Here is a 23,943-nt window from a genome sequence, read left to right on the forward strand (position 1 = left end):
CACTTTCCCTCACTATCCATTTCACGCCCTTTCACTCTCTCCCCACCCCTCTCCTCTCCATTCCTCTGCCTCTTCCTTCCTCCACTACCTCCCTCTTCTACCTCGCTCCTCTATCGCAATTTCGCGGGATGCACATCCAGGGTGGGGGGGGGGGGAGTGACGTCAGCACAAAGCGTGAACCCGGTTCAAAGCTGTGCAATGCGGGTGACGTCACCACTGCACACGCGCACTTGGGCGCACTCCCGGCAGGCAGACAGGAATCCAGCCAGGAGTCCATCCAGAAAACGTTGTAATCAAATAACATGACAAAGATTCAAGCTGTAATTGGACAGCCTGGTACCTACGGCTTACGTATGAATATCCAGGGTAAGAGCCATTACTTTTCTTGACTCAATCTTCATTTACTTTCCACTTCTGGGTTTCTATCCCTTCCCATGTAAATTAAAACCAAAATATTTTTTAAATTATAATTTGGGGGACCCCCTGAAGCTTGGAGTCACTGTCCAGTTGCACCACATTCCCACCCATCTCATCAGGCCTGGGTGCACCTCCATGAGTGCACATCACCTCACATGAAGTGTTAAGTTTGACCGTATAGTTGGCTGCAGTGGCATGTACAGTCTATTCTATAACGCGGTAGTTGTGTTCCTGAAGAACACCGTGTTATAATAAATAATATAGGGCAAAGCAGTCTGTGATAACACTTGAGATGTGTAGACAGGATGAACAAAGCCTGAGGCACGTGGGTAGCATCTATAAGCATCCAGTAACATCCCGCCTTGTGTGATGCTACGCCGAGGCAGCCGTACAACCGTTTATTCCTACTCGCGCGACGTTGTTCTGTTCACTCAATCGCGTTACATTCAACCGCGTTTTAGAAAATGTTTTTCCTAATACATTCATCGCGTTATATCCGATACGCGTTATGAAAACAACACGAGACATTGTAGGAGAACAGACTATACCTACAAATGTGAGCAGTAAGGCCGCTGTGTACGAGACACTTGCCAGTTGTTTGGACACTCCACTTTATTCTCGTATACGATTCTGATTGAGTGTGATGGTGATTGAGATAGTGTGGAGGTTGTTATTGAGTAGGGCGAGATGTTAACGACTTTGCCTGGTATACCAGAGGCCATGGGTTCGATCCCGACCCTGACGCCTGCTGTATATTTGGAGTTTGTGTGTTCTCTCCGTGGTCACATGGATTTTCCCCTCCACATTTAGAAACACGCGTTTAGAGTATTTTTGGCTGCTGTACATTTCCACGTGATAAGCTACTTGGTTGAGCTATCAACGAAGTGGCCAGGTCGCTTCTGAAAAAGAAGCTAATAGCTCAATGGGATTTACCTGGTAAACTAAACATGGAATAGTTTTTATGTGATTTGTTTACCTTTGCTATACTATCGCGTTTTGGTATTGTTTGTTGTTGTAACCTTCTGACCCGCCGCTATTGGATATCTATGCAAAATAGCTTTATAGCTCAGCGGATTCCTCCAGTACTGTATAAATAGAGATTCTGATTCCGAAATACAATCACTGTGTCGCCTTGCAGCTGCAGGGCTGCCGCATCCTGTGCATCTACCCCATGGTATTCGGGCTGCTCTGCTGCTCGGGTATCGCGCTCTGCTTCATCACGTCCCTCACCGTGGAGTGGACCGGCCTCAAGACGGCCAGGAACGTGCACAACAACATGCTCAAGAGGATCGTGCTGGCACCTATGAGGTAGTAGCAGCGCGCACGCCCGGGCCCCTGTGATGCACGAGGGACGTTGGTTGAGTCGTCTGAGCGAGGCCCTCGCAGGAGGCCCTCGGCATGATTGCGGTGCTTCTTTAGCAGAGATGAGCCCGAAGGTAGTGACCATCAGCCCCTCCACACCTGACGAAGGCTTCCCCTGGCGTTACTTAGCTTCTCATGAGTACGTGCCTTAGGGCATCTTCCACGAGACTTGCCCCTGGGTGGCGGAGTGGCACAGTGGTTGTTCTTCTTTCTCCCCGCACCTCTGATGAGTGCGGTTGGCTACTTACGGTGTCACAAATATATGTATACACAGTGGAAACACTCGTGCCATGCAGCAGCAACGGTCTGGGTCTGCCATTCCCGACTCAGGCTTCTTTATCTGTGGCGTTTGTATGATCTCCCCCTTGTTTGGCATGGGTTTCCTCTGGGTTTCTCCAGTTTCCTCCAATACCTAATAAATCATACAATATAACTAATATTGGCCAGACATTCCAATGCAAAAAAATCACCTAATAATGACTCATTTGAGATTACACTCAGCAGCAATATTGCCCTCATACTGTGAAAAACTTGGCAGGACCCTCCTGAAAACGAGTCTTGAGACTCAGTGAGGCTCTCCTGGGTAAACAAGCATCACTAAAAATTATAGGCACGATGGGAGATGAAATGTCACATGCTCTAAAACTTATCTGAGGAGGAAGGAGGTCATTTACCACTCGTAGGAGAGCAGCTCTGGCAGAATGGTGTTGGCAGAAACTCGATTGTACTGGGTTTGTTAGAGGATGGAGAGAGAGGTGAATGGAAGTCACGTGATGAGATGACCCTACCTAGGAATTTTTCCAAGGCAAGGGTGGCTTGAGATAGGATGAAAGTTTTCAGGGTTGCTGGCTTCCAATGTGAAGTTTTTTTTTCTGGATCAGAGTAACAGCAGCATCGGTCTTGAGCGCTAAGACAACAGTATCGGTGACGAGATGTTAACTACTTTGCCGGGTATACAAGAGGTCGTGGGTTCGATCCCGATCCTGACGCCTGTATATGTGGGGTTTGCCTGTGTCTCTCTCTCCCCGTTGTCGCTTGAATTTTTCTCCGGATCCTCCGGTTTTTCCCTCCACATTTAGAATCAACGTGCGTTCAGAGTATTTGGCTGCTATACATTTCCACAAGTAAGCCACTTCGTTATGCTATCATTTGTGATAGCCAAGTCGCTTCTGATAAAGAGTTACATAGTTCAGTGGGCCTTACCTGGTGAAATAAAAAGGGTTTAGTTTTAGTTTTTAGAATTGGATATAAGTATTGACAATGTGTTTACAGGCAAGTACCGTCAGGTGTAAGTCATGTTTTTTTTTTCTGACTTCAGGTATTTTGACACGACTCCGCTGGGACACATCCTCAACCGCTTCTCGGCTGACACGAACATCATGGACCAGGTGAGAACTGTGTGACACAGACATTGTGAGACGGACATTGTTACAAATGTGTGGTCCTGCACTTCGTCATCAAAATAGTTGCCATCTGCTTTACATTTGGAGGACGACCAACACAGCTCGGATGAAGGATTTCCCATTTTCTGTTGTAGATCTGTGCCGCTTGCAGTTAATCTTAAATAAAAACCCAATGCAGGACCCTCCCAGCTTTTCTGGATAAATAATACTATGTAAAAAAAAGTTTTCTACCTGGATTCCTGTCTGCCTGGCTGGCTAGCGCACAAGTGCACGTGCTCAGTAGTAATGTGACTGATCGCATCTGCGTGATGATGTCACCCGCATGTCACAGCGTTGAGCTTGGTTTGTGCATCATAATGATGTCACACCTCCCCTGCCACCCACCCTCCACCCCGGCCAACCCATGGCACCTGGGTCTGTCCCATGACCTACTGCCAGCGGGCGTTCGACACTTTACGTGGCCTTAAAGTGCACATAGCCTAACACAAGGGCCGTAGTGATGTCACCGCCACTTAATGACAAATGGCGGTTGTTCTTATTGTTGGAGGAGAGGAATACAGAGGGAGAGGTAGAAGAGGGGACAGAGACATAGTGAAACGGATGGAAATGGAGGCAAAGTAAGACAAATTGGGATATACAGCACAGAGAAGGCAAAAGGTGGAGAGACACAGGGTTCTATGTAAGTTTAAAAGTTTTGCTGGCTGGCTGGGTGGGACAGATGGACAGTCACTTCCAAATGACTTGCGGGTTGCTAATAAACGAGTTAAAAGATTCCCAAGGGAGGCGGTCCCCAAATTACAAGGTTTTTAAAAAGACCATAAAAAGGCATAAAACATTAAATACATTTTCTCTGCTAAATATCGATAAAATACCACTTTTCGAAGCCACCTGGGCGGAAAGCAATAATCTACATCACTCGCCCCATTGGATCCGCCGCTGCAGCTCAGTCAAACGAAGTTTTGATGTTAAAATCCCACGAGTAAGTGCTGTGGGGAGCATTGTGAACGGTCACAACTGTTGAGTGGCAGTCACTCCCCCTGAGAGACGAGACTCGGTACAGGAGAGAAACAGTTTCCGCTGCCCTTCGCCTACCTCCACAAGCTGTTATCGTCTCAACATTTGAATTCATAACAATTGTTCACGAGGGTGTGCGGGATAGCCGTTAAAGAGCACTGACAAATTCAACAAGGAACGATTGTTGACCGGTAATGAGACGTTGTCACAGCTCTCTCGTGTAGCCGCATAAACCCTTTATTTACTCCCAAACTATGTTGTCTTTGGACTGTGAAATGGAATTCCCGATCTACAGATGCAAAATGTACTGCATGTACGCACACAGATAATAGGGACCACACGCAAAAGATAAATCTATATAGGTGAACCCATTAGCATAACGAGCATGGGGGCAGGGGGTGCCTTGCCCCTCCCCCCTCCCAGGTGGCCAAGGCTTCGAGTTGGGCCCCCCTTGACAACCACCATGAGATATACACGTAGGCTTTTGCGACCAATATTTTCCAGTATGATGTTAATTACCCAGAGGACGCACAAGTCTGCGATGAAACTAAAGAAGATGAATCTGTGAATAAGAGCCTGTGTTTATACATTGCTCACCTATACACACTGAAGTTTTACTGCCTCGTGCAGTAACTATCCTGTGTTTGTACTTCACTTTTGGTGTAAATTCTAAAAGTGAGATGTACCTTATTATATTGCTTTCATTTTAAGAAATGTGAAAATACATTATCACATGGGCAAGCACAGGGAATTTTACTGAACAGATAGACACAGAAGGGACACACGTTCACATGGGAATGGTCATAATGATACTGGGCACACTGATACACGATAACAGAGACAGACAAAGACAAATATTCGCCATATAGTCTTTACAGATTATTGGGGTAAGTGTTGTTAGAGAACAGCACCTATGAAGGCAGGTACGGCACACGAGGGGGTGGGTGGCCAGCAGCACGCCCGGCCACCTCTGTCTCCCCAATGGCGATGTTTTACTAATCTGTCTGAGTCGACCTAGGGGAGGTGGATTACCAGTTCAGATAATTGTCACTGGTGTTGGTGGCCGTTAGAGCGAGAATCGAACTGGGGTCTCCGGGTTCATAGCTCAGCATGCGAACCGCTACACTAACCGCTCCACTCCCGGATAGACAGGATAAACAGGCACAAACAGACAGAGGCACATGCCGACCACTGCTTCTTGGTGATTCCTCGCAGCAAATCCCGACGACGCTGGAGTCACTGATGCGCTCGGCGCTGCTGTGCCTGTCGGCGCTCGGGATAATCGCCTACGTGACGCCCATCTTCCTCATCGCTCTCGTGCCGCTCGCCATCGCCTACTACTTTATCCAGAAGTACTTCCGTGTTGCCTCTAGGTGAGCGCACCAGCCTGCGGTGCCCTGTACGTACGTGCATGTGCATGTTGAACTTCTTTCGCACCGACGAATGTGTTGAGCTCTTTTCATTTCTGCTTTCGCACCCCTGCCAATGCACCGTCACATTTATTTTTCTCTATGGGACCGTTTTTTGCAAGTATCAAAATGATGGGAAAAAAGAACAGGCTTTGTACCCTTTTTTGTAACTATACAGAAGGAGTTAAGATCTTGACTTAAAGCTTTCGTGACTGCAGAAATTCATATTCTTTGGGTCTTTCGGTAAAGTCACATAGATAGGATCAAAGAAAATAACAAAAAACTACGACATTTCGATCGCAACACAAGCGGTCATCATCAGGAAAAGGGGGTTAGCTTATAAAGGCAACCTATTTATAAAGGTTTGAAATGGGCGTAGCCCAAATGTCAGCAGCATGGGCGGGGAAGCTAATGTTAATGGTGGAAAACCCACAACCGTCGCGGTCGCTGCCAAAGAATAAGGTGTTAAGATGTTCAAACACCAAATAGACACCCATTGCAAGGCATCAATTCTGCATTAACCACACATGTTTGTGGTAAAACATGCAAACAAACATGCTCTGATAATATGCTTTGTCTTTGAAACTGATTGGTCTACACCAGAGATAGCCTTCTCCATGGGCTAGTCTCACCAGTGTTGGACCAGACGATGCCAAAAGGCGAACAGCACAAAGGCAATGCACGTATCAGAGCATTAAAAGCTAGGTTTGAGCAGATATAACTACGGGACCCTTTTTGCCAGTATTATTGCCAGAAAGGTTAAAGACAATGTTTTTTCCCATTTACTTAATATACGAACTTGACGTCCTCTGGTAATTATGAACGTTCCGTGAAACGCAGATGTCTGTGTCGCTCCGCAGGGACCTGCAGGAGCTGGACGACAGCACCCAGCTGCCCCTATTCTCACATTTTTCCGAAACCGTCGAGGGCATCACCACCATCCGTGCCTTCCGGTATTCTTCATTGCTCCTCTGTTCATGCAGGAATAAATAGCTGCACCTTCGTGGGGTTGCCACGGTGGTGAGATGTTAACCACCTCGCCTGGTATACAGCAGGTCGTGGGTTCGATCCTGACCGTGACGACTGCTGTATGTTTGGAGTTTGCAAATCTTTTTCTCCGTGGTCGCGTGGATTTTTCTCCGGGTCCTCCGGTTTTCCCCTCCACATTGAGAATCAATATCACGCGTTCAGAGTATTTGGATGCTAGAAATGTTCACGTGATAAGCCACTTAGTCGAGCTATAATTTGTGATAGCCAGGTCGCTTCTGAAAAAGAGCTATACACTCAGTAGACCTTAATTTATGTAATGAAAAATTGCGTACTTTGAGTTTTAAATACTAAACGAGTGTTGTATGCATGTTTAACTTCTTTCGCACCTTCTTGGTTCTTTCGGTAAAGTCACGTAGAAGGGAAGTAATAAAATAATAAAAATAAAATGAAATAATTCTCACGACGTTTCGGCTACAACGCAAGTAGCCGTCTTCAGGTGAAGAATGAGACACTACCAAGCTAGGAGCTTAAATCTAAACTGGGTTGGAGGTGGAAGAGCGCCTTAACAAAAAGAATGTGCATATGAAGAGGAATTTTGCATATTCATGGTAAATGCGTAGGAGGTGGGCGGGGGGGGGTTTCAAAGTCATATTATGCCCATGCATTATGCAGGATCAACAGCACCAAGGGGGGGTGCAGGGAGTAGCATTAACAAAGGAAAGGAATGTTAATGATATGTAGCTGCAGTTACTAAACAACCACGTAGAAAACTAAAGTATAAACTACATAAAAAGCTAAAGTATAAACTGCATAGCACCATCAGTATACTTACTATACTCTACAATAAGCTGAGTTACTAACAGCAAGTAATACATTACAATTCTACGTCGTAAAAATGATATAATACGCTTCCATCTAAACTTTATTCTCTTACATCACACGAGCATATACCGTACTATATACTGCCATAGATAAACCCAACATTAAATTATATACTGTATATATACATTTCAACATAACACTATGTATTATTCTACCCACCCTAATGTGTATCGAAATGGTTTATTACGTCCTTCCAATGATTATTTTATTACTTCCCTTCTACGTGACTTTACCAAAAGAACCAAGAAGATGAATCCCTGCAGTCACGAAAGCTTTAAATCGAAATTCTTTCGCACCGTGCGTAGCCAACTCTGCTGATTGGAGGTGCAGTGCTGGATCACGGGCATTTACCAACACACACGCACCATAGCCGCCACGGCCCGTCTGTCACAGCGCTGGATCATGAGAGTGCACCAAAGGTCTCCGCCGTGTTTGACCCACGGTAGTTGTTCTCGGTCTCGCGCAGGCACGAGGTTCGCTTCCGCCAGCGGCTGCTGGAGCTCACGGACGCCAACAACATCTCGTACCTCTTCCTGTCAGCTGCCAACCGCTGGCTGGAGGTGCGCCTGGTAAGTTGGCTGCAGCGGTAATTGGCCAGCGATGGCATTTGGCGAGCGACGTGGGGCGTGTGCGGTGAGAGTGGTGAGTGTGCACTGGATGAGCAAGTGTAAGGGTTTTAGGGGCTGGTGGCCGAATCTGGTAAACACAGGGGCATGCAGTGTCTGGTTATTGAGGTAAATTATCTGACGGGTGTATTTACTGCCAGCCAGGTACACATAAATAATAAATACGTAATCAATTTGATTTTAACTATTCGGTCTGTTATATTTATGATTTTTATTATCTTGATAAGCATAATGATTCTCACAATGTTTTGTTGAAGGCTTTGCATTGGGATGTTTGGCCACTTACATTTTCCATTTGAGTAAATTTTTGGAATATGTGGAGAAAAGCCACATATATGCAAGGGAAAAAGAACCCTTATGAATTAAATGTATATATCGGTCATAAATTCATTTGCTGTAATGCTATCTACTGGCCATCTCATAGTCTGCCAGGCTGGGAGTCTCGTGTCTTTGATTAGTCAGCGTCATCTGTGAATCCCGTCCCAAGCACTGGATTACAGCTATTCACCACCACGCTCATCCTTCAGGTTACAACCGGTAATGAGTAACGACCACTCATCCTGTCTCCCCTCATCCTGGACAGCCCAGCCTGGAGGACTCACTTAAACTGGGCAGGAGATCTATCTGGCAAGTTAAAGTGATGTGAAATATACAATAAATTAAATGAATTCTTAAAGAATATTGGTACAACAAAATTAGCATCGTTCTCATCATCAGTCATGGTCATTCCACTGCTGGAAAAAGCCCCCCCCCCAAGCTATTGCCACCTCTTACGAATCTGTGATGTAATAATCTATCTGGCACCTACCCATGAACTGATTTCATTGCTGCATCTCCCTACTGGACGTTCTATCGGACTAATTCCATTAATTAGCCGCCTCTCCGTTATTATACTTAACCATCGCCCATCATTCCTTCTTGAGATGTGCCCTACCCAGCTCGACTTAAGCGTTTTACTTACGTCATTATCCTGGGTTGTGTTCTTTAATCCTTTAAGTTACCTTCTTAAAGGTTAATCAAAATGTTTGAGTTTTTCACGACTTGGGCAATACTCCAAGCAATGCAGTGAAAGCCACGCAGTCGTGGCTATTCCTGGGCTCTCTATGGCCTCAGTACGGCCCTCAAGCCCATACATACCGTGTGCTGCCTTCATAATGATGGCCAAATTATGTTATGTATCGATGGTGGCATATTAATACATACAATGGCATCGTGCCTCACACTTGTAACACTGCAATGTGGAGTCAAAGATGATGGATCATGCAGTTTTCATACTCTTTGGTTCTTTCGGTAAAGTCACGTAAAGGCAGCAGACATCATGCTGCTCGCAGCAGACATCGCAGCTGTCGCGATTTTCACCTGAAGACGGGCGCTTGTGTTGCGTTTGAAACGTCGAGATTTATTTTATTTTATTTATACCTACGTGATTTTACTGAAAGAACCAAAGAGTATGGATTCCTGCAGTCACGAAAGCTTAAAATCAAGATCATGCAGTTTTCATTATGTCCTATATGATTCCCACCTTACTGAGCTAGGACGTGGCTAACAGGTGGCAGCACGTCAAGTGTTCTGCTGACCTATATCCATGCAGTGTCATTCCCTCGTGGATGTGTTTTTTTTTCTGGTGCAGAACACTCACTTGAGAAGTGTTCAAACATCCCAACTTGGGCCCATCCTGAAATCTGAACATCTTGCCACAGTGGTGAGATGTTAACTACCTCGCCTGGTATACAGGAGTTCATGGGTTCGATCCTGACCCTGCCGCTTGTATATTTGGAGTTTGCATGTTCTCCCTGTGGTCGTGTAGATTTTTCTCCAGATCTTCCGGCTTTCCCCTCGATATTTAGAAACATGCACTTTTTGTATTTGGCTGCTATAAATTTCCACATGATAAGCTACTTCATTGGGCAATCAGGTCGTTTCTAAAAAAAGAGCTATACAGCTCAGTGTGGCCTTACCTGCTAAAATCAAAAATAGTTTAAAGTATTAGTTCAAATATTATTGAGACTCTGTGAGGCGTTTGTGGCCAAGTGAAGGACGGCGGTAATTGCACGGCGGGAGTTTAGCGGCCGTGCCGTCTCTCACTCTCTCTGCGTGGTGCAAGGATTACATCGGGGCGTGCATCGTGCTGATCGCGTCCGTGGCCTCCATCACCGACTCGTGGAACAACACGCTGTCGTCGGCACGCGTGGGCCTGTGCCTCACCTACGCGCTCATGGTGAGGCCCACTACCGCTACCTTCACCTGGGAACGGCACGGAGCGCAATTCTGCTCAAACACTCTTCTCCCGGGAGGTGGGGATGGGGGGGCTGTGAGAATCATAATCTTTTATTTATCCTAGGGAAATCCGTTGAGCTACAAAGTTCTTTAAACTCAGATGTCCGGTAAAGGGGGCAGGTCAGAAAGTTACAGCAATAAAAACAATTTTCTTTTTGAACGATAGGAGTGTAAAGTATCGGAAAATTTACTTTTTATTTTACCAGGTAAAGCCCACTCAGCTATTAGTTATTTTTCAGAAGGGCCACAAGTGATAGAAAGTGGTCAAGAGGTGCATTTCTTTAGCAGGCGAGCTTTTTTATGTTCTATGGCAGGCAACGGTCCCCATAACTTTTTAGCACCAGGGACCGGTTTCATGGAAGACAATTTTTTCACGGACCATCCATCAAGCATAAATAACTTCCAAACATGCAATCATAAACAGAGAACGTCTTTCTACATGGTACATGATATCCTGTTGGTCCACAGGGTTGCTGAGATTAATGGTAATAAAGGTGTTTGGGTTAGTCCACGTAAGTATAAATGTGTCGACACATGAATAATATTGGTCGTGAAAGCCTACGTGTTAAACTGGGATTCATGGTATCGGCCTAATACAAGGTGGCTTTCCCATCATTGAACCGTGACGATGTGTGCAGCTAATGCCGAAGACTGAGATATGTTAACATCAGCGACTGGACACTGTGTAACCTGTCTGTTCGCCCTGACCTCCACACGCTGGGCTGTGATGCAGGTGTCAAACTACCTGAACTGGGTCGTGCGAAACCTGGCGGACATAGAGGTGCAGATGGGAGCCATAAAGCGAGTGAACAACCTCCTGCAGATCGAGACCGAATCCTACGACGGGCTGCTTTGTGAGTGACCCTTGGGGCCTTCTCCGGCATTTTCTCGCCAAGAACTGTGGCACGGTGGTTAGTCCATAGGATTTGCAGGCCTGCAAACTCAATATTGGATGGGGCTTTGGCACAGCGGGTCGGCGCATCGTGCTACGAACCCGTGTAGCGAACCGAATTCAATTCCCAGCCGTGGCTAACGTCAAGTTATATGCAAGCCAGGCCTGGCCACACCCTTAATCAACCTGCACGGAACATTGTGGTGAAGTATGGTAAGAACAATTCCCAACGCCGACACAGCAGTGGATTGATAAAATGGCTTTAAAAATTTAATTAAAAAGCTCAAAAAGTGCGGATGACAGGTTTAGTTATATCTGCCATAACAGGCTGTGCAGTAGCACACGAGCCCTTGATGTCTGCAGCTTGCCGTCACGGCAAGCAGGCTGTTTATTATTCTTTGCTGATTGGGTCACGCGCACGATTGCCGTTTTGAATGGAGACTGCCAGGAAAGTCTTGTGACTGTGGTGACAGCACAAAGCTCGCGGTGGCGAGATATTAACTACCTCGCCTGGTATACAGGAGGGCCTGCGTTATATCCCTACTCAGTCGTCTTTATATTCGGAGTTTGTATGTCTCTCCCCGTGGTCGTGTGGATTTGTCTCTGGGTCCTCCAGTTTTTCCCTCCACATTTAGAATCACGCGTTTAGAGTATTTGGCTGCTACAATTGTCCACATGATAAGCCACTTCATTGGGCTATCACTTGTGGCCAGGTCACTTCTGAAAAGTGCCATATAGCTCAGTGGTAAAATAAAAAAAATTGTTGAATATTGTGCGGTTTAAATACAATCGGGTTTGATTTAAAATCCCAGTTAAGGATCCACTCAGCTCATCAACCTTTATGGTCGATAAAATGAATACTACTCTTGGGGAAGTCAACACTGACCATCTTATGGACAGACTGCCCCCCACCAATGGGAATATGGAATTTGCACATTGGTTCAGCGCTGCTAACGAAGCCTTGACCATTGCTTATTTGAGAAGGGTGGCACATAGTCTTTAGATTTTTATGACTCAAGCTTTTAGCTCCTATCAGTCAATGTTACAATGTATGATGATAGGAAAGGCAGATTAAATTATGGAATATTAACAAGTATAATTATCCAAATCAAAAACTCTTTATGTGCCGTTGTGTAAAGTACAAGTCTGACTTTTTATACCAATTAATAATTTGCTCAAAATGACTGCAACCACGCAACATTTAATGAATAGACCACACTGCTGATGAAACTGGAGTTCGTCTGCTTAAACTGTTGGTCCAGAAGATACATAAGTAATGAAATAATTTTTTTAAACTAATGTAATTGTGTGTGGAGAAAAAGATGTTTGTCTCTGAAAGATGTATTTTAATATCAAATCAATATATAGAGTTTTGTAAGGTTTAAAAAAAGAAACTTTCATTGTGCACAGCACATTTTTCTTGCATAACGGCAGTACACATTTCCCCAAAGCACACTTGTGATTGCACAAAGCTGAAGGTGAATCTGTGCCAATTGGCCGACCCTTAACGGATTTCCCTTGCACCTCGTCATGTGATGAACAAAATAGATAAAGCGGGCAATACGCCTCCTTCATATACCTCTCTCTCCACGTGAGAAATAAACAATTTATTTACGCAACCCATGGGCCCCACGGCCTTCTGGAAGTGAAGAATGTGATCGATCATCACCGTGGCTGACGTCGCCGACGTTATGGCAACGTCCCCACACGCCGCGGGTGAGGCGCGATAGCTCAGTTCTGCCGCGGTGCGTGTGCACGCGAGTGACGACGAGGGTGCGTGTGCACGCGAGCGACAACGAGGGTACATGCATGCCTTGTCGCGTGCAGCTCAAGCACAGGTGCCGGACAACTGGCCACAGTCGGGTGAGATCAAGATCGAGGAGCTGTCCGTGCGCTACGACAGCACGCTGAAGCCCGTGCTCAAGCACGTCAACGCCCACATCCAGCCCAGCCAAAAGGTGGAGCACGAATGCACACACGCATGGGCCAGCAGGGCTCGGATTTATTATTTGTTCGTTTATTATTTTCAATCAATCAAGCAATCAATTATCTTCTTTTGAAGGGCCAATATCACCCTCGATGAAGTAGGCACATTGCAGCAGAACGGGAACGGTACAGGGGGCGTAGAGCAGCAACAGGAATCCGATGAGCTATGAAGCTCTTTTTCACACATGTACAGAAGGACAAATAGTTCCTGCTGTGTCTTGCCGATTCGTTCCCTGGCTGTGATGCCTGACTGATAAAAAATATTTTTTTCTTTCAATCAGTGAGTGAGTGAGTGACTGTGGTATACATCAGAGTGCACCTGGCCTGGCACTGTCGCTGTGGTTACGTCATCGTCACTTAGTGGCGAATGGCGGGTATTGGTATTGGTGTATTATTATGATGTTCTAGAAGAGCCTGTGAGGTGAAATTGACAGACATCTCGTCGAGTCTTTGCTTAGAACTATAATAATACAAAACCAAATTAAATTAGTTTGGGCCTACTTTTTTTGTCAGCGTGTTAGTCTCAAGTGGGAAGAACCCACCTAGTTTACGTGTATTGCATGATGTATACAGTAACCGATGAACCCTGATGCTGCAACCATGAACATTTGCCCAGGTGGGAATCTGTGGACGCACGGGGAGTGGGAAATCTTCGCTCTCGCTGGCCTTCTTCCGGATGGTGGACACTTTTGAAGGTGACAATTTAATGATCACATTCACACTGCCGTTTGCTACGAGTGCTGCACAAATGCTTCGTTATAACCTGAAATTTGGTACAAACATAGTGGAGTTGGGGTTTATAAGTTCTGGCAAAGAGTTTAATTGGGAATTAACAATTCTGTAATATGTAAGTTCTCTTGCATTACTGTTGTAAAGAAGTACATCGTTGCATTTGGTCCAGAATACAGTACTGTAATAGCGCCGTTGTATGTATGTTGAACTTCGTTCGCACCGTGTTTATCATGTACCATTCACCACAATACGCGATGAGGTAAAGTGTATGCATTTGCATGTCCATCTCTGTGCTACGCATATGTACGTTGGTGTAAATTCACAGGTTAGCAAGTGTTCCTTGCAGTTTTGTGAAATACGCCCCTGATGTCTCTAATAACAATAGTGGACAGACCGCTTAAGGCAATGTGTTGTGACAATTTCACCAAGGCTTGATTGAGTCTGACCCTTTGTCTGCCACCCCCGGTCCAGACACGAGAGACATAATCGGTTGCTCTGATTCAACTCAAGAATCGCTTCTCCATGTGCCATTCTACCCTCTCATTCGTAGTGTTTTGCTGTTTTTTCCCATCTCATTTGTACCGTTGCACTCCGCTCCATTAGCCCGACCATCACGTTTGCTTCGCGAGTCGTGGGATCAACCGATTCCCGCGCGCGACGGTTCGTGAGCGCGACTGAAATGGATACTTTTTGGCTCGGTGAATGTGGGGCGCCATCGCACGCCCGTAACAACGCTGCCGCCTCCCCATGCATGCCGTGCGCAGGGAGGATCATCATTGACAACATCGACATTGCCAAGATCCCCCTGCACACGCTGCGCTCGCGTCTGTCCATCATCCTGCAGGACCCCATCCTCTTTAGTGGATCAATCAGGTTACCCCTCCTCCTCACTCCTAGTGCACCGCGCGTCACCTCCACCCCTCTCCCACGCCTAAAAATTATTGTATATCTCTTTATTTATAGAATCATAGGCAGAGAGTTTGACTTCTGTATTCGGGGGGGGGGGGGAGCAGGAGTTTGCTTTGTCCCTCAGATTAGGAATTGCGGGTGCATGTAATTAATACATTTATTTTTAATCTTAATTGTAAACTACTGCAATTGAATTAATAAAGGTGTCCAGTTTGGAAGTGAAGCTCTGCCCATGTAGAGAATCTATTGAAATTGAGTGAAATAATTTGTTTTACACTGTTCTGACAGCTACATGTTGTTGTGACATATACACCGTTTAATTACATACCTATTCAGGTTACCAAACCGGTAATATGGTCTGCATATTTTCAGATTAACAATCCATTATAATTTATATGGTTACAATAACCTCCTCTGATTTTCACACTAAAAGAGAAAGACTTCTTCACAATCCTGGCAAATTGGCTGATGAAGCTAGTTGTAATCACCAGAGAAACTTCGTGCTCAAATTTTAAATGTTGTGGGTTTACTCTCCAACACACAAGCGGTGTGCTGACGTAGTAACTGATTGGCACGTTTTGTTTACGTGACAAACCTCACTGATTGGCTGTGTTGGGTGGTGGTGCTGGGTTCATGACACATTTATATTTATGCAATCTAACCCAAACACATTTTTACGAGTCACAGTAATTTGTTAACTTTAATGAAGTTAGGTGTTAGCGTTAGGTTTATCAGGTATTTTTTGGGGGGATATTTTTAAGGGTTAAGCGATTTTTATTATGACAGCATTTATTCAGCAAGTCATATTTTGTTAACATGCGTAACTGACCAGCAATTATGGAAATGTGCGTGCAGTAATTTTAAATTAAGTTTCCATACCAATGTGGAATTTCCACAGCTTCCTCAGGGGTGTAAACAGAATAGCACCCTGTGCTCATTTGTACAGGAAACCACTTTGACTTTTAAAATCTAGTTTGTCCTGATGTTTCAGAAAGTTAACAAAACTACAATCAACTATTTTTATTTTACTAGGCAAGTCCGACTGAGCTGTTTAGCTCTTTTTCAGAAGTGACCTGGCCACAAATGATTGCTCAACAAAGTGGCATATCACGTGGAAATTTATAACAGCCAATTACGCTAAACGCACATGATTTATAAATATGGATGGAAAAACTGGAGGACCCACAGAAATATCCATGCCACCATGGGAAGAGAGACTTTGCATAGAGAGACATTGCAAACTCATATATATCGGTGGCACCGTCAGCAACACATTTTGATAATGAACGCTCGTCACGATGTGACGTGAAGGTTTGTGCCGTGGCTTATGCTGTGCCACGCTGCTGCTGTGCCACGCTATGTGACAGGTTCAACCTGGACCCGGAGGCGGCGTGTGGCGACGGGGTCCTCTGGGAGGCCCTTGACATCGCCCAGCTGAAGCACGTGGTCAAGGCGCTGCCGGGGGGCCTCGGTGCGTCAACCCCTCCCCCAACTCTCAGTCACGGCTCCTCCACACTTACCCCTCTCTCCCATCTTCAATGCATTGCATCGGGTTTTTTTTGTCTGACTCAGGTGCCATGGGAGATTAACTATTGTCTGGGTGTAGTCAAGGGATAGCTCCTTACCGGTCATCGATGTCTCGTGATTGCTTGTGCTAGCCGTCTCGCAGATAACAGAAAGTTATGTAATGAGTGGTGTAGAACAGGGCTTAAATTCAGCCACTACGATGGTGCGGTGATTGCACTACGAGTTCGCCACCCTGAGTTAAGTTCCCGTCCGCGGCCAACGCCAGTGAAGTGTAATATCTGACCCGGTTCTGGGTCACCTCTTCACCAATCGGTACTGACCAGAGTGCTGATGTCTGGTAGAACAAAAGGGTGATTGTTTTCGTGCAGTGGAACATGTTGATACACAGGAGAATGTGGCACGCTACACAGCATTAGAACAAAGGTTGTACAGTATTCCCGCGTTATTCGTGAAAGATACGTTCCGGAGATGCTCATGAACAGCAAATTTCGCGGACAATGATATTGGCCTATGGAAACCTATCTTCTAAATGGGTTACCTTAAATAAATACATAAATGAGCGATTAAATACATTAACATTTCATAATAACACAAAAAATGGCTATAATAATCATAAAGTAAATGAATATTAACGTATTAAATAATAGTTTTTAACTTAACTTACCTTAAATTATGATGCTGCGCATCATTACTTTATCTCATGACATTATCTCATCACTTTCTCTCAATCTCTCTCTCGATGCAGTCGTGTAGCGTTCCAGACGCGATTCGTGGATAACGAGGGAATACTGTAATGTAGTCCTTGTTGGGCTGATGGCAGTTGCTCTCAAACGTCGCCCTGGAGATGCCTAATAATTCGACTCCTGATGTCGGATCGTGCTGCCACCATTCCACAGATGCCATGGTGACAGAAAACGGCGAGAACTTCAGCGTGGGGCAGAGGCAGCTTTTCTGCCTGGCCAGAGCCTTCGTGCGCAAAACCAGCATCTTCATCATGGACGAGGCGACGGCCTCCATCGACATGGCCACGGTGAGCTCCAAGCTGCCCAACAGCAGCGACTCCCCTCCAGACACACCTCTACACCTCCACACACCTCTACACCTCCACACACCTCTACACATCCACACACCTCTACACATCCACACACCTCTACACCTCCACACACCTCTACACATCCACACACCTCTACACCTCCACACACCTCTACACCTCCACACACCTCTACACCTCCACACACCTCTACACATCCACACACCTCTACACCTCCACACACCTCTACACCTCCACACACCTCTACACCTCCACACACCTCTACACATCCACACACCTCTACACCTCCACACACCTCTACACACCTCTACACATCCACACACCTCTACACTTCCACACACCTCTACACCTGCACACACCTCTACACCTCCACACACCTCTACACCTCCACACACCTCTACACCTCCACACACCTCTACACCTGCACACACCTCTACACCTCCACACACCTCTACACCTCCACACACCTCTACACCTCCACACACCTCTACACCTCCACCTTAACAGATTGTTGGGGCAAGTACTGTTAGCATGCACCTATGAAGGTCGGCATTGACCAACACCATGCCCAGCCGCCTTTGTATCCCTAGTGGTATTGTTTACACACCTCACCAGGTACTCATTTGGGGCTTAATGGACTTAGGGGAGGCCCAGGACTGGTTCAGATAATCGTCACTGGTGTTGGCGATGAGCGGGAATCGAACCCAGGTTCGTAGCCCGGTGCGCTCACGACTACACGACTGCTTCCCCCACCACACAACAACAACAACAACCGCCATTCGCCACTAAGTGACGGTGACGTCACCACGACCCTTGTGCCAGGCTATGTGCACTTTGAGGCCACGTGAAGTGTCGAACGCCCGCTGGCAGGAGGTCACGGGGCAGTCCCAGATGCCACAGGTCAACTGACTGAGAAGACTGGCTGATGCACCGCCTGTGCCCCCTACTGTACCAACTTGCTGTGCTTTCGCCACCCGGCGCTCCACTCGTTGTTGTGAGCGTCGCTTCTCTGCCCTTCGTTGTTGTTGGAGGGCAATGCCTCCAACTGCCCAGTAGCGTCCTTCACGAGCCTCCTCCACAGAGGCCAATCTTGACACTGCTGGTACCAGTCATCGGCAAGTCCACTTAGCTTCACATCCTCCTCAACCACATCACTCCATCTCTTCTCTAGCCCGTGCTGCACCCGTTTAGCCCCCTCGATCCGGCCGAACAAAAGCTGTTTAGGCATGCGGTGGCTGGGTATGCGGGCTACATGACCCAGCCAACGCAGACTTGCCTGTGAGCTCCTCACACAATCCAGCTTTGTTGAACCCAGGATGGATCGTAGGCAGGCCATCCTAATTGTTTCTAACTGGCGAAGATGTTCCATTAGGGGGGTCCACGTTTCACAAGCATAGATAAGGGAGGGTATGACTGTGGCCGAGAAGACCTGAAGCTTCGTGCGGAGTGACAGACCAGGTAGCTTCTACACAGTGTTACGCAACCGATGAAAAGATAATGCCGCTCAACTGATTCAGAGTGAGACCTCTGCTGTTAAACCAGAGCCGGTAATGAGCACACTGCCCAGGTATGGGAAACTCTCCACCCTCTCCAGAACTGCCCTATTACCAATTTGGAGTTGTAGGGGTGGAGTTTCCATTGGTACAAAATACCCAGGCAGGTGCTTAGTTTTGGTGGGGCTGATCGTAAGGCCCCACCTCTTAGTGGCAAGCTCCAGGTTCAGCAGCAGCGCCTCCAACTCCTCCTCTGAGTGAGCAGCAATTACCAGATCATCAGCATACATAACATAGTTGAGCAATAGGGAGCCATACCTTGACCGCACCCGGGGATCGATCAGCCTCCCATTGTATCTGTACCAGATGGAAATTCCTCCGGTACAGCTATTGAAGGTATTCACGAACTACTTGGTCGAAATAGATGTGAAATAATGTGGGAGCCAGAGGGCATCCCTGTCGCACCCCAAGGTGTACAGGGAATGGCTCCGTCTCCTGGCCACGTAGTTTTACCCGGGCCCGCTCACCATCATGAAGGTCCTTAATGATCATGAGCAGAGGGTCAGGGACTCCGAAAGGACGAAGAACAACCCAGAGCCCAGGCCTACTGATGGTATCATAGGCCTTGACCAGGTCAATAAAGCAGAGATGTAGGTCTTGTTGGAATTACCTACACCTCTGCTGTAGCAGATGGACAGAAAATATGGCATCTGTGCAGGACCGCGCTTTCCTGAAACTGCATTGGGGCTCCGCAATCCTCTCCTCAGCATGCCTAGCAAGGCGATGTTGAATAAGCCTTACCAGGACCTTTCCCGGCACACTGAGGAGTGAGATGCCCCTGTAGTTGTTACAGTCTGTGCGGTCCCCCTTCTTAAAGAGGGGGACGACTAGGACATCCTTCCAATCCTGCGGAACCCGTCCAGTGGTCCAGACTGTTGTTATGATGTCATGATGTAGGGCAGTCTGTGCACAAACGCCACCCTCCCTCCGCATTTCGTTTGGGAGATCATCTCTGCCCGGTGCCTTTCCTGGTCTCAGACTCTGGATCGCCTTCTGTACTTCCTCAACAGATGGCACCTCAGCCAGCCACTCACAAGGGGTGACTTCTTCTTCCAATATTTGAGGCACCGCAGCCTCGGCAGGGTCATCCCCACTTTGTCCCACGTTGTTTTCCAGGCTGAGGGATTTCCCCTCCCCCAGGACCTCACAGAAATCTTCAGCAAATCTGCAAACCTGTTCCTGGGGGTCGGAGATTGGATCACCGTTCTTTCCCTAATGCTGGTAATAGGTGTGGCGCTGCAGGTAACTTTTTTTATGGAATTAAAAAGCGATTTGTGATCGCAGGCCATTGAGGCAGACTCCATCTCCTCAGCAACCCGCGACCACCACCCATCCTTGCAGCGCCTCACGGCTCTCCGAACCTCCAAGCGAAGGCTGCGGTAAGCCTCCTCATTCTCCGACGTGGGATGCTGTAGCCAATGAGAGTGGGCCTGTTGCTCTTTCTCAGCCAGCTTAAACACCTCCTCTGTCAGCCAGGGTCTCTGGGGAGGTCTGGACCGTGTACCCAATGCAGCCATTGCAGCTGCATGAGCCGCAGTCCTAAACCTCGCCCATTTCCCCCCGACATCAGGAGGAGTGGGGGACGATGCCAACCCCAGCCGCAAGCGATGATGAAATTCTCGCTTGCAACTTTCATCAGCTAGCTGAGACCATGCCACTAAGGGTTTGAATGGGGTCCTGGGTGTACACCCACCACTGGAGTAGAAGAATGGCAGGCGTATCTTACAGATGACAAGTTGATGGTCAGTGGGCAGATCAGCTCCAAGGTCGGTCCGGGTGTCAAGGACATGGGCCCGCATCCGCTGTTCCATCACTATGTAGTCCAGCAGATGTTCTTGCTTGGACCCGACATGCATCCATGATGTTGTGTGGATGTGCTGATGATGGAACAGCATGATGGTAATTACAAGCCCATGGGCTGTACAAAAATCTAGCAGCCTCCTGTCATTGTTATTGAGCTGATCTGGCTAATGCCTAACAATCACTCCGGTATCATGACCAACTCGGGCATTGAAGTCACCCAACAAGATGACTTTATCCCGAGGGGCCACTTTAGCTAGCATCTGTGACAGGAGGTCATAGAAGGCATCTGACTCATCGGCCTTGCCTGCATCCCTCCATGGATGTTCGTCTTCGGTGGGGGCATAAGTAACCATGACCACTACTCCTCGCCTCTGGTTGATGGGAAGGCGAGCCCAAAGTAGCCTGGGGCTTACAGATTCCCACACCTCAATGCCATGCTCTCACATCCCCTTCATTCTTTTGTTCATAAGAGCCACTCCCTGTTGTTTGGCAGTCTCCTGCCCCGAGAAGAGGACTGTCGACCCCTCATGGTGGCAGGAGCCAGAGCCGGTCCACTGGACCTCCTAAATACCACAGAGATCCAGGCGGTACCGGTCCAGCTCCCGACAGAGGAGTGGCAGCCTCTCCTCCGCAGTGAGCGTTCGAACATTCCACGTGGCCACACGTAGTGTTTTTTTTGTTGTTTCTATGACGGCCCCGAGGAGACGTCATAGACGCCTCTGGCACAAGCTTATTTCAGTCATGGTTTAGTGGTAATGAATTGAAGGTTGAAGGGTTACCAGTCCCTCGCACCCGTTACACCCCCACACACATACATGTACACATTCACCTCCACACCCTCACACACTCACGCCTTCGCACCTGCACACACACCCTCACATTCACACTTTCAGTTTCACACATATCCGTACCAACGCCCCGCACCACATCAAATTGAAACGAGGATTTCTGATGGAGAAGGTTTATTCGACACAGCCAATGGTGCCACTCTGTTGCATGTGTCCTTCATCACGGCACAGCAGAACTATCCTGCTGAAAACCGACCACCACCAACGATGGTTAATGCCTTGCAGACCACTGGAGTCATCAGTGTCACCACTCAGAGGGGCCCTCTTCAGGGCCGGCACTGACAACAACGCCTGTAAAATGTCGAAGGACTCTTGGGCGCGAAATAAAACATTGTCGATGTTTAATTCGCCTTCGATCGGAAGTGGGCAGCTTAACAGGCAACATGCGGAAAGTGGGGCTCCTCGAGCAACACTGGCACACGTGACTGAGACACGGACTACGCAGCGTCTGTCAGCCCTTGGAGGAGCTGTGTACCAAGAGAAACCTTGCCAGGGCTACAGACCGGGCCACATTATCACCGTCATCATGTACCAGGGTCTGTCCACTGCTGGCCACATCACGTGCTCGATACTGGATAAACCTGCGACTGCAGTGGTAGAACACGAGCAGAAGAGGTAGAATGATCTTTAGAGGGACTGTGTGCATTTTTACTTTGCTTCTTTTGTTCTTTTGTTCTTATTCAGGAGAGCATTCTCCAGAAGGTGGTGATGACAGCGTTTGCCAACAGGACAGTAGTCATCATTGCTGTGAGTATTACTGAGCACAAATTGATTTCTCCCAGCCACAACTACATGACGGCTTGAGTAATAACATCTGAAGTGGTTTGTAAGGAGATGAAAACATTGGGGTTGGTATGAAACAGTGGTCTGTTTCAGAGAACCGTGTGGCAATATTTGAATATCTTCTCCTGTATTCTTATTTGGGTCTTTCGGTAAAGTCACGTAGTTAGGTTCAAAGAAAATAACAAAAAACTACGACGTCTCGATCTCACACCAACACAGCCACCTCAGCGCACTCGCCGTGGAGGCCGCTCACTGATCTCACATTAACATGCAAATTTTTACCTGGCAGCCCTTTAATTGGTGGAACCCACCGCCAATCGCGGTCCGTGCCCATCACTTACATTAACAATAGCTGCCCCACCCATGCTGCTGACATTTGGGCTATGCCAATTTTAAACTTTTATAAACAGTTTGCCTTTCGAAGCTAACCCCCTTTTCCTGATGACGACCGCTTGTGTTGCGATCGAAACGTCGTAGTTTTTTGTTATTTTCTTTGAACCTATCTACGTGACTTTACCAAATGACCAAAATAATATGAATTCCTGCAGTCACGAAAGCTTTAAGTCAAGATCTTCTCCTGTGCTCCTGCATAAAAACGTTCATCATGCATTCATTATAAAATTATGTTGATCGCAAAGGATAGTCATGTATAGAGGTGCATGTGGGGAGCGGTAGTGCAGCGGTTAGCACGCTGCGCAATGAACGCGACAAATCGAATTTGGTTCCCGCTCACGGCCAATATCAGTCATGTTTATCTGAACCTGTCCTGGGCCTCCCCTAGGTCGACTCAGCAAATGAGTACCTCGTGTGGTATGTAAACATCACCACTGGTGGCCGGGCGTGGTGTTGGCCACCAATCCCTTTGTGTGCCGTGTCGGCCTTCATAGGTGCTCGCTGACAGTACTTGCCCCAACAGTCTGTTAATGCTAATCAGGCTATATTTGTCTTTATGCTCTTAATGAATGCGCATGCTTGTGCGCATGCGCATATCTACACTCACATGAAAGAGTGATGATGCTCATGTCTGGCCACGTGTGTGTGCCACGTGTGAACGTTTACTCCTATGTCAATGTACTCTACATGCAAATGCAAGCATTGAATGTATATTGACATGCGAGTATCAGTGTACATGTACCAGCATAAGAGTGCTTCCATGTGCGTGTGTCTTTTTATGCAGCGTGGCATAGTAGTTAATGCACTTCAGTGAATTTTGCAACCTCAGTTCGATTCCTGCTCATGATCAGTAATAGTTATGAATATTTTTGCCGGTCCTGGACCCCCCCCCCTAGGTCGACTCAGCCTGTAATGAGTACTTGGTGTGGTATGTAAATATTAGTACTGGTGGAGAGACAAAGCAGCCGGGCGTGGTGTTGGCCATGAAGGGAGGCTTCATGTGCCGTGTCAGGCTTCATAGTTGCTCACTAATAGTACTTGCCCCAACAATCTGTGAATGGCTATGGGGAAATCTTTGTCTTTGTA

The 23,943-nt window shown here is 47.1% G+C and overlaps 1 protein-coding gene across 3 annotated transcripts in view; it reads left to right on the forward strand.

Annotated features, from left to right (window-relative positions):
• Window positions 1-23,943, forward strand: part of LOC144936460 (ATP-binding cassette sub-family C member 8-like) — a 113,917-nt gene that overhangs the window by 87,443 nt on the left and 2,531 nt on the right. For all 3 annotated transcript variants that reach the window (XM_078863530.1, XM_078863528.1, XM_078863529.1), the window contains 13 exons: window positions 1,556-1,725; window positions 3,098-3,167; window positions 5,412-5,569; window positions 6,466-6,558; window positions 7,944-8,046; window positions 10,208-10,321; window positions 11,114-11,234; window positions 13,100-13,230; window positions 13,875-13,953; window positions 14,755-14,863; window positions 16,267-16,370; window positions 17,323-17,456; window positions 22,366-22,428. In XM_078863530.1, the coding sequence (XP_078719656.1) occupies window positions 1,556-1,725; window positions 3,098-3,167; window positions 5,412-5,569; window positions 6,466-6,558; window positions 7,944-8,046; window positions 10,208-10,321; window positions 11,114-11,234; window positions 13,100-13,230; window positions 13,875-13,953; window positions 14,755-14,863; window positions 16,267-16,370; window positions 17,323-17,456; window positions 22,366-22,428 (1,449 nt within the window). The remainder of the gene's footprint in view (window positions 1-1,555; window positions 1,726-3,097; window positions 3,168-5,411; window positions 5,570-6,465; window positions 6,559-7,943; window positions 8,047-10,207; window positions 10,322-11,113; window positions 11,235-13,099; window positions 13,231-13,874; window positions 13,954-14,754; window positions 14,864-16,266; window positions 16,371-17,322; window positions 17,457-22,365; window positions 22,429-23,943) is intronic.

Source organism: Lampetra fluviatilis, chromosome 16 (assembly GCF_964198595.1).
Source record: "Lampetra fluviatilis chromosome 16, kcLamFluv1.1, whole genome shotgun sequence".
Classification (NCBI taxonomy): Eukaryota; Metazoa; Chordata; class Hyperoartia; order Petromyzontiformes; family Petromyzontidae; genus Lampetra; species Lampetra fluviatilis.